The sequence below is a fragment of the Xenopus tropicalis genome, chromosome 8, assembly GCF_000004195.4.
Source record: "Xenopus tropicalis strain Nigerian chromosome 8, UCB_Xtro_10.0, whole genome shotgun sequence".
NCBI lineage: Eukaryota > Metazoa > Chordata > Amphibia > Anura > Pipidae > Xenopus > Xenopus tropicalis.
The window spans coordinates 29,092,066-29,103,739 of record NC_030684.2 but is presented as its reverse complement, the minus strand read 5'-3'; the positions used below and the strand labels follow the sequence as shown (position 1 = coordinate 29,103,739).

At 40.2% G+C, this 11,674-nt stretch overlaps 1 protein-coding gene across 4 annotated transcripts in view; it reads left to right on the top strand.

Moving 5' to 3' along the window:
- Positions 1 to 344: 344 nt before the first annotated feature.
- The window catches only part of kif14l (kinesin family member 14 like), a 55,375-nt gene continuing 44,045 nt past the window's right edge, over positions 345 to 11,674 (top strand). For 2 of the 4 annotated variants that reach the window (XR_001168918.3, XM_002938751.5), the window contains exons 1-3: positions 1,156 to 1,299; positions 7,044 to 7,970; positions 11,206 to 11,460. Coding sequence is in view for 3 of the 4 variants with exons in the window: in XM_002938751.5 (XP_002938797.1) it covers positions 7,063 to 7,970; positions 11,206 to 11,460 (1,163 nt within the window). In the remaining variant the exon portion in view is untranslated. Of the gene's footprint in view, positions 402 to 1,154; positions 1,300 to 7,043; positions 7,971 to 11,205; positions 11,461 to 11,674 lie in introns of those variants that run through there. The other 2 variants (XM_031891495.1, XM_018089405.2) reach the window with 2 other exon arrangements.

The following is an 11,674-nucleotide window of genomic DNA, read 5'->3' as shown; positions in this document are numbered from 1 at the left end:
ATGAAACATTTGTTCTCAGGTCCAGAATAGGATTTCAAATAGACCCAGGCCTTTTAAGTACACAGAGGCCCAAGCAGTCCCAATAAATAGTGAGTGTCTATGGCATCCTACAAGGCATGTATAAAATGTACCTAGTAAAAACATTTAAATCAAAGAAACCTTCCTACCTGCTGATTTATATAGAACTGACACATTTCCCTGCAGCAGAGGAGCTTACAATTTAAATCCCTATCACATACTATGGGCATTTTAGTCAGGAGCCAATCAACCTACCTGTATCTTTTTAAAGAGTGGAAGGAAATCCACACAGACATAGGGAGAACATAAAAACTCCTTGCGGATTGTGCCCTACCTGGGATTGAACTCAGGACCCAAGCACTGCAAGGCAGAAGGGCTATCCAGTGAGTCATCTAGTAAACTCTCAGCATTATAGGTTGTTTTTTTAGTTAAAACTGTCAATTTCGGTTATGGAAATATATTTAGGACAAATGTTTTTTACATTTATTTTGCAAAACAGACCTCTTTAATATAATAAACCATTTTATGGTTGCTTCCCCAGAAAGCTTGTGCCACATCTTTCTGCAATAAATGAATTAAAGGCATTTGCCGGCATGTTGTTGTGCTTCCCTGTACAAAGTCTATGGGAGTTGGCGATCCAGTAACTGGGAGCTTTCTGGATATCAGGTTTCCAAATAAGGGATCCCATACCTGTCTAGAGGGAAGTGATACAAATGCTGAAAAAACTAGTTTCATTGTGATCAGCAGCATATGCCATGAATGGGATCATATCTCTCTTTATCTTGCTTTGTAACGAGGTGCCACTAGCCATTTGTGCTGACTGATAATCTGAGATATATTGAGCAAATTTTCATCATGGAAAATAGAAAAATTCTAAATTTACTAAATGCAGAAATCTTGCAAGCTAAATAATCAGTGACCCCATGATCGCTGCAGACCCAGGTCTAAAAAAAAAAAAAGCCATGCTGCTAATTTGCATGCTATTCCTTAACCCATTAGGTGCTTAGCATTATTTCCATGCTATTTTCAAGTTGAATACATTTCAACCCTAAAGGATCAGGGATTCCATGCACAAAATGTCCCTTTGCGCATCCCATCCTTTCTTGCAAATAACCTGTTTTAGCAGGGAGATAGTTGCTGGTTAATTAAGCATATTGCTGGGTGTACTCACTAATTACATAGGGAATAGGCTGGTTGAACAGTGGTTTAGAGAAAAGTCAGCATTGGTGGCCATTTTAGCTAAGTGATATGTTTTATTGGACATGAACCTCAGTGCTAAAGGTAAGACAAGGATTTTATGTGTATCCTGCATTAAAACCACAAATCCATAGTAATTCAGACTTTATCTCCAATCATATGCTGACTTGTTTCTCTTGCCTAGTGAAAAACATATTGATAATAATGTTTTATACTGGTTACACTTTTATCCAGTACAGATGGTTTTTGCCAGGAGTACAGTGGCACTTGGGCACATTCTGTTTTTAAATTGGGAGATATTGTATTTTTTGATAATCTTGTGGAGAGTTTTGGGCAAGCTGAAAGTCATTTCTGCCCCTTGCTGTGAGCCTACACTCCTCAGATCATTATCATGGTCTAGTGTGATCCTTTTTAAATTAACTTGAAGTAGGTGCCAGTGGCAAAATGCCAAGGGTGCCCGAGGCAAGCCCTTGACCTTGGTGGTTTTCCCACTGTAATTTGCTTGTTATTATTAAGCACAACAAATCCCCATACTCCCTAAGACAGAGTTACAGAAGGGGCCCATATAAGAGTAGACACGCAGAAGAGCAGTTTGCCTAGCACACTCCCCACCATTGCACCTAGGCATATGCCTGCCTATTCTGCCTACCCCTAGTTCTGGCTCTGGTAGGTGCAGTAGAAATATAAAGCATTGAATATAGACTAATGCCCCTATATGAAGAAATAAAAAAAAAAAAGCTTGTGATGTCTAGCGTGCCTCCCTCCCCTTTTGAACTACAACTCCCAGCAGCCTTTGTGTCTGTGGGATTCTGGGTGAGGTAGTTAAGTAACTGCTGAGGGCCACAAAAGAAATAGTAATTATTTTATACTGAACACTGATGATCTTTTACAATTTAATTAATGGTTTCTTAGTACTGATGACTGTGTATGAGCTGTTACGGTTCTTACAGCGTCCCCCTGCAGTTAATCCTTCATGCGTTCCACTATATGGGAAATGCACAATAAAATGCAGCACATTCTTCTGGATGGGACTATACTCACTCATTCATGCAGAGCGAAACGCCCTGTGTGTACGGGCTCCAACAATGGCAAAAATGAAGCATGGGAGCGGGCCCCAGTACAGATCCATCCTCTGCTTCTCTGATAGTTATGCCATTGCAGCACATCTGTATTTACATTTTTCAGCATTTTGTTTTATTAATTATTAAGTTAACCTAGGTAGTTTTCTTAGTAGAGCAAAAGCTCTCTGGGAAGTATAATTGTCAGCAGGAACACACAGTTGGGAATTTATCTACCCCTCAGAAACACTTGGTATGGACCAGTGGTATGGTTGTCATATGGACAGCAGGCTTGGTGTGAATAGTAAATTACAGCCCTGGGGATTGTAGTACAGTTGACATCCCTGCTATGGGCAAAACTGATCAATATTTATTTATATTCTGGTATTTATTTAGTGCTGACACATTTAGGCAATGCGTTACAGAATTAATTTTTTTAATTTGAATTTTCTGAACTCAAATTTGAAATTAAAGACAATTTTTCCAAAGTGAAAAGAAACTGTGATTTTCATTGTGATCAATGCCCTACAATGCCTGTACATTATTTTTGGGTTTTTAATTATTTCACGTTTTGTTCAACAGCTCTGCAGTTTTGAATTTCAGCAATTATCTGGTAGCTAGGTTCCAAATTACCTTGGCGACCAGGGAGTGGTTTGAATGAGAGACTGATACTTTTCTTTCTGTTAAATAATAAATATAATAAAAAGTAACAATAAAATTCTAGTCTTACAGAGCAACTGTTGCTGGGCTCATACCCATTTGAGAGTTGGAAGGAGTGAGAAGATAAAGGCAAATAATGAAAAACTTTAAAAATAAATCATGAAGACCAATTGAAATGTTGCTTACAACTGGCCATTCTATGACATCCTAAAGGTTAGCTTAAAGGTGAACCACACCTTTAACTGCTATGTATCAGCATATTTATTATGCTGTGTAAAACTAATTCGCTGAAAAAATGGAGTAAAAAGCTGTGTAAACAAACGGAAAAGATCGCCGACTGAATGCCGGATATTACGCCGTTCTGGTGGAAGAAAAAACGCATAAAAAAAATTACGCTGATTTTACACGGCGAAGCCTGCCGATATGTGGCGAATTTTCTTGCCATTTTTTACACAGCATAATAAATATGCCCCCAAATGTAGCAATATAAGGATTCAGGTTTGGTTCAGTTTTCATAGGTTTCTTCACCAAAAGACTAATAAATCATTTGTAAACTGATGTGGGTGCTGAAGCACAACTAAAGTCCTCTGGATAATTTCTAGATAACACTTTATAGCTCACATATAACGTTCAAGGAACTGTTTTTCAGAAGTGTTGATAATAGCTTGGTAAGCATTGCTGCTTTGCAGCACTGGGGTCATAGGTGCCGGGCGTTTGTATGTTCCCCTGTGTCACGTTGGTTTCTTCTGGGTACTCTGGTTTTCTTATAAACCCCAAAAACATACAGGCAGGTTAATTGGTTCCTAATAATTTTGACCATAGTGTGTATGAATGTGATAGGGTTTTAAAGTGTAAGTTCCACTGGGACAGGGACTGATGTGAATGATGTAAAGTGCTATGAAATATGTTGGTGCTTTATAAATAAAGAATAATAATCATTCCCACAGACTGATACCTATCTGCTAGGATAAACTACCCAAAGCTCTAACTGGCAACCTTACTGAACTAGTGGTTGGAACCTGCCCATTAAGAAAGGAGGGAAGTAATTCTATTGTTATTTAATAAAGTAGAGGGAAATATTGTACTGTTTGCATAGTCTTTTATTAATTTTCCGGAATGACTTGTTAGTGAAAGGGTTAATCTGAGATTAGGTTCATGGGCTCAGCAGTGAGTGGCAATTTATGGGATCAGAGTTCCCAGTAGTGTGTTTATTCCATCACATGAGATGGCAGTGCAAAGATGTGTTTTGCTGTGGTGTCAACGTCGCAGGATAGACATGTCTGGTCTGTGGCCACAGAGAGGTCTGTAAAGGAATCGCCCGGAGCTCGGCTTTGGCAAGGAGCATGTTGGACTATAATTAGAATAGTGAGTCTTTCTTCATTGGATATGAACAACTGAGGATCCTCCCTAGGCGATAACCCTCTGAGCACCTTCAACACGCCCTTCGGCGCAAAAGATTCATCCCATATGTTGTGTGACAACACAATCAATCCTCTCCCTAAGAAATCTATTAAAAGTGACAAACGGACAGGAGCAAGTAGGGGAGAAGTCAGATTGTAAACAGCCGTTTCTGTGGTTTCTAAAAGTGCTGTATGTGGGTATAACATCACTTTTACTTTTTCAAGACTTTGTCCTGTGGGGGAGACACAAGTTTTCTTCTTCCTGCTTGACAGAATTTATAAATAGACTACTCTATAAAATAAATATATATATATACCTGTGTCTCTGAGATACTTTCAATTTATACTGTCTTTGCTCTGCTCATGGTTCCCATGTGTGCCCACCCTCTTCTTCTCAACCTCTACTTGTTTATTCCTATACACTCTCCCATACAGCTCAGCTGCCATCCCCACATGATATTCAAACAGCGCATAGGTCTGTTTGAGAAGCTCCAGCCCCTCCATTGGTTAGCATATCATCTGAACAGAATGCTTGTAAGTAAGTGTAAAAGTTTATGGTCTGGGGCTATTTTTCATGGTGTTGGGTGTAAGGCCACTGGTTCCATTGAAAGCAAACCGGTATAATGGATAATAACATTCTTGTCAATTTTGTGCTTTCTAATTTATGGCAATAGGTTGGGGCAATGTTCCTTCTAAGCTGTGCGTGCACACACATTTTGAGACCAGTGCACAAATTGTGGTGTGCATAAAGAATTTTGTGCAAAAACAACAAAATTAGGTATTTTTTCTGACCAGAGTGCACGCAAGTATAAAATGTGCGCACAAAAGATTTTTTTGCGCACATAGCCATAAATGAATGAGGGAACATAGGTTGGGGGGTGGCCTTCCCTATTTCTATGCAATAATTCCACCATGTACAAAACAAGATATGTACAGATTTGCTTTGCTGAGCTTGGAGTAGAAGAGGAATGCAGGTGGAACTTAACCTGCCTTCACAGAGCCCTTAATGCAAGCCAACTGAACACCTGTGGAGGGAAGCCAACCTAATGTTGTTGTGAGTTAAATCCCATAAACAATGTTCTTATATCTAGGGAAAAGCCTTCCCAGAATTCTGAGTAGGGGCTTTTTTTGTGCTAGATGAGGGATAAACCCTTACTTTTGACATTAGATGTTTGAGTGGGTAGATACTTTTGGTAAATGTAGTGTATATCATCTGGGGAACTCTAGTGAACTAGTGAATATTCAAAATTGTTGTGCTAAATAGAGCTGATTTAATACTTTGAATCATCTTTTATATCAGTGCAGGAGAACAAAGCTTTATATACAATATGTGGTTATTGGCTTAGGCACACACTTACTTGGCCAAATGTCTGGGTGCAAACAATGTAAATAAACACATATATGCACACCAGGAACTTAAACTCAAGTCACTTTTATTAGATCAATATATATTTATAGGACAGCAACCCTAAGGAAGTCATCCATCTGTGGTATCGAAACGTTGAACTAAAAATGACTTTATTGAATTTTTTTTTTTATAAGGCCAGCGTGTATTTTTTCTTTTTGCTATGCATGGGGGTACAGGGCAAATCATCGAAAAAAGGAGTGCAGGCCTACCCACAATGTATATACAGGTAATTAATATTATATATAATGTTACTACTTTATCAAGCAAAGTAACCAATTCTTGGTAACACCAGGGTGAAAGACATTAACTTCATCATAAATAACACTTGCTTCAAGTTGGGCTATGTATACAAAAATGCACCCACTCTGTCTGTACCCCCACTCCCATCGACCGTGTGGCAGCAATAGGACAAACTATAAATATATAAAATCCCTTAGAAAATGTTAGCATTATTTTTTAATACATAGCACACATAATTGCTGAATTATTAAAGAAATAAAAATTCATACCTTTAGGACTTGCTGTATTCAAAGTGTGAATCTGGCAGGCTTCCCTTATGTATAATTACTGTATGTTCCTTCTCTCAACCATGTTTTAGGGCATTAGCCTTTTTAGTAAGCAGCACTTTAAATGTACCTGCTTGTATATCTAGTACAGGTATAGGATCCAGTGTTTGGAAGCTTGCTATCCAGAAAGACTCAATTGTCCGCAAAAAAAATTCTAATTTTTAAAAAATATTCTTTTTCTCTTTAAAAATACAACCGTGCCTTGTACTAAGCTGCAATAGGCTGAATCCATATTTGTGGCAACGCAATCTTGTTGGATTTATTTCATGTTTAAATGTTTTGTTGCAGAGTTATGGGTGACCCAAATTACTGAAAGATCCCTTATCTGGGAAGCCCCAGGTCCTGAGAATTCTGAATAACCGATCCTATACCTGTATATAGGAAATGCATGGATATTTAAACACCTTTTCTCAGATACAGAGTTAGTGTTACTGTAATGCTTTTGAAAATTTGCCTTACTGTAGCCCTTCCAACATGGGTTTATGTATCTAGGTTTCCTGTGATCTATTCATGACTCTATAGCCTCTTTTGGTTTCGGAGATTTTCCAATCTGTAAACTTGAGGCTGAACTTCTGATATTGTACCAAAACTTAATGAATGTTGTTTGCATTCCATTAAAAGTTAGGAAATATATAATATATTACTGTAGATCTGTTTTTTTTTTCTTTAAATATAAAGTAATAGTGCTGGTTGTATGCCAAAAAAGCAAATTTTCTTCCTTTTTTTTTTCACTTAGGCTTTATTAAACACACAAAATGTGTGAAACTCCTGCTTCTGTTGCCCACAAGATTGATGATGCAGAGTGTCACTTTCTCAGCCCTATTTATGGGGACTCTGATGCAGAAGGTGAAAAAACTCTCCCTTTCACCCCTGAGGTCAGTAAGACTTTGTCCATGTGCTCGATGGCCTCCTCACAGATCCCTTTTGACAGTACATCTCTTTCTGAAAGAGATGTAGAGTTAATGGTTCCAAGCTCGGAACAAAATCTAGTAAAGGTTCCTAGTGAAGAAAATGTTTCAAAAAAGCTCCATGTTTTTGGAACTATGGTTTCAAAGGCATTTTTTCCTAACAAATGGAAAGGAGTGGATGAGACTTGTCAAAAGAAACAATCAACTAAGCCCTGCAGTTCTGCAATGAGGAAGTCTTCTGGACAGAAGAGGATTCTAAGTTCCGATATTGATGTTGCTTGTCCTGTCATGACCAAGGTTGAGAGGACAAATCAAAAATGTGGACCACTAGCAAAAGAAACTGGGTCAAAGCTGGCAAAGAGTAGATTGCCACTTTCCCTTAAGAAATATGCCACTGTAAATCCAGGTAAAGATGACAAGGAGGTGGAGCCAAGAAAAAGTATTTGTAATATCTCTACCAAAATCCTAAATTTACAAGAATGTGACCGCTCTGGACTGCAAAGTAACTCACAAAAGGCTAAAACTATTTCTCTAGCTGCTAAGGAGTCCAACACCGTTGAAGGACTAGTAATCTCTCGGCCTGAATGTGAAGTCACAAATAAAGATGCCCCAAAAGTCTTTGAGTGTTCATCAGAGGTTAATATGTTACCAGTGCAAAAAAGAAGCCTTGCTGTTTCTAGACCATTAGCGGATTGTGGCAACCAGGAGAATACTGCAGTCACAGTGGCAGTGAGAGTTCGACCTCTAAATGAAAGGTATTTAAAATTCTATTGCTTAACAACGGAGTGTGTTTAGCTCAGGGTCTTTAGCAATACAATAAGAGGGCATTTTGGTTTTACAATTTATTCTATCTGATTCTATTTCAACTGTCAGTTTGTATGAAAAAAAAGTAGTGCTGTGCCGCCATTATTATTATATAGTGCCATCAATTTACGCAGCACTTTACAGAATAGAGGGGTACAAAAGACAGAACAGTTAACATGTACATGTAAACAATTCACAAAAATGGTTTGCGGTTACATTGGATGAGGATCAGAGACACTAGAGGGAGGGCCCTGCTATCTTTACTTACTCTTTCCTAGGGCAGGCTTAGACACATGTATCTTAATTTTGCTAACACACATCTGGGTAAGGTAAGAAGAATGGCAGTGCAGCATTTACATTTTTTCCCAGGCTGGTGCATTTTTTTTTCTGGAGAACACAATGGCACCCCCAGTAAATTGGGCTTTTCTTGTTCTTTTAAATGACATTCTTGAAACAAGGTCTTGTGTACTGTGTGTTTGACTTGCCAACCCATAACTGTAGGATTGCAATTAATGGTATGGTGTTGTGATTAGCGTAACTTCCATGCCTATACAAATTAAGTTTTCCAGCAGGTACCATGTTCATTTTATACCATACCACAAATATCTTTTTCTTCTGCATCCCTTCCATGTCCGTACGCAAACTGTCATCTACTGGGAAAAAATGCAGGTGTGAGCATACCCATGGTCCTAGGCCTGTACTTAAATAGCCCACTGCTGTATGACCATCTTTGCACAGTATTCAAACTTGTGCTTAGTGTGACGGTATACAGGTGTGGGTATTCCCATGTTCCTGCCTATGACTTCTATGGTTTTGTGAGCCTTGGTTGGACAAAGGGGCCATGGGTATGGATATGGACTATGGATAACTAAGCCTGAATCCGGTGAGTATGATTCTTCAGTACCCACTGTGTGTTAGTAATGTTCAGTGCACTGGGAAACCTGTATATTAGTGGGCTAATTATGTCCCTCAGCTGAAAGCTGTCAGGGTGCTCTTTTAGGGCTCTTTGCTATTGCTGCTTGATATCTAAAGTTTTTTTACTGCGAGCCTGAGTCCTCTGTGCAGACAGAGCAGGTATGGATGCTCATTATTACACCAGGTACTTCCAGGACTGGGGATTGCGCTACTGTAGCAGTATGGTATCTCCTTCCTTTCTCACAGGAAGTCCGCACCTAATAAGTAACCTTTCTCCAGGGTTCTGACTGGAGTTGGCATTTTGCTGACAAGCCAGTGTTATCTAGTAAGGTGCAAGTATGCTTGCCTGCTGGTCCTTGTTGTTGCTTTTGGCTTGTTATGGCCTTGGGCTTGCGTGGCCGCTTGTCCTTGTTATGGCCTTGGACTCGCGTGGCTGCTGGCCCTGGTTATGGCCCCCGGATTTTGCCCTTGGCTCGCTTGGCTACTGCCCCTGGTTTTGGCTTGTTTGGCCCAGTATAGCCTTTGGCTTGCGTGGATGCTGCCACTTGTTGTGGCCCTAGGCTCAATTGGCTTTGGCTGCAGGTCTTTTGTGTGCCGGCTGTTGGAATTTCTTTCAAGGCCCTTAACTCATTTGTTGGCTGGCCTTTTCCATGGCCTTTGGCTCAGGTGGCTGTTGGCCTTGGCTACAGCCCTTGGCATAAGTGTGGCTGCTGGCCCTTGGTACATTTTGCTGCCGACCTTGGCAGTTATTGTACAGCGCTACGGAATATGTTGGCGCTTTATAAATAAATGTTAATGTAATGTAATGTAAAAGCCCTTGGCAGATGTAGCTGTAGGCCTTAGTGCATGTGGCTGCCGACCTTGGCTGCGTTTCTTGGTGTGTGTGTTGCCCTTTGATGTGGACCATGGGGTATGTGGCTGCTGACCTCTTGCTTTGGCAGGCACGGCTGCTAGCCTTTACTGGGTCTTGTTAAAAGCTGGCCCTTGCTGGAGCTTATGTGCTATTGCTGGTGTTTTGCATGCATGAATTCCAGCTGGCATGTCCACCAATGCTTTGCTTGCATGGTGTTTGGTTTGTCTACTAGTTGTTGGCATGCATAGTATCTGGCTGTGCACTGTTGACTGTTCTACCATCAGCAAGTTGTATGTACTGGACAGTTCCTGGACCAGGCACAACCTGCTTTGGTAGCCTCTTGAAGTCAGTAGTTTCAGTGTGTGGTTTGGAGGTTGGTTTCCAGCCTGGCATGCTCTGTAGCAGGCTCGGGTCCCGAGGTAGCTTGTGCTGTAGTGGGGCTTGAGTGCTGGTGTGTCCTTTCACTATTAGATATTTTCCCTTGTAAATTGCATCAGATCTGTGCTTGGATGATCTTGTGCTGATCTCTGGTTGTTGTTGAGGTTTGACTGCTGTCAACACCAATGTGAACTGCTACCAGTGTGCTTTGGGGCTAGATGCATGTGGGTGCTAAATCTTATTCTAGGGCCCCAGGCTGGTGCTGAGAATTGCGTGCATAGATTCAGCACCAATGGTAAATATATCAGAGTTGTCTCTAAATGGTGTGGATAATTGGCCTATTGATAGTTGCAAGGGTGGTAACACGAGTTATGATTGTGGTCGCTAGTGAGCGGCTGTATCTTGACAGTTTTTTTCTTCTTGTTGGCAGAGGATCCTCCCCAGTTTTGGCAATCATAGTGTGGAAATCTCTCTGGTCCTTTTGTAGCAGGGAATGGCCAATTTTTATTGTGATGCTTGATTTTTTTTTTTTCCCCAGCATCTGTTGGTTTATTGTATGTTTTCTATTCCCACCTCTTATTGTTTAGGGGCATTGCTTGGTAGATTCCATGTGTACTGACATGGAAGGGATGCAGAAGAAAATGAGAATTTCACTTACCTTCATATTGTAAATTCCATTTCTTCTAGTCCCGACATGTCCATACGGGGTTTACCATCCCAATTATTTGGTTCTTGTACAACTTGGCAAATGTATAGTTATATATATGTATAACAGTGGTGAGGAGGAAGTAATGTGGGCTTATATGTAAGGACTAGTTTTGATTGGCTTTAGTATAGGTCCTACCTCCTAGCTGGGAGGGGGCAATAGTGCCTATGCGTACTGACATGTCGGGACTAGAAGAAATGGAATTTGTAATATGAAGGTAAGTAAAATTCTCATTTTCATAAATAATGGCTTTTACAATAAAACTAGCTCTTTTCTTTTTAATTGTAAATAACCTTGTGTCTCCTTTTAAAGTTCAATTGTCTTTTCTTCCCAGGGAGCTTTCCAGTGGCTACAAATGTGTCATGTTTGTCTTGGGCCAGACAATACAGATCCAACACCCACAGACCAACCAGCACCTTTCCTTTCAGTATGACTTTTGTTTTTGGTCCCTTGAACCTGGTGACTCCTCCTATGCCTCGCAAGAAGTAGTGTACAATCAAATTGCTCAACCCCTTTTGCAAGGGGTCTTCCAGGGGTACAATATGTGCTTGTTTGCATATGGCCAAACTGGATCAGGAAAGTCCTACACGTAGGTATAAATGTTAATTTATCCTTACCTCTGCTTCCTGCAGAAAAGACAGTTTATATGCCTGGTGGACCATGATCCTGTTGTTCTCTCAGTTCTCATTAGCTCATTTGGCTTCCATCTTCAACATACCAATATTAACTTAAGGGCTCTCATCTCTCTTGTCCAGATGTTTCTCCCCTCTATCATTTCTCAAGAATCCAACTGCCTCTCTAAA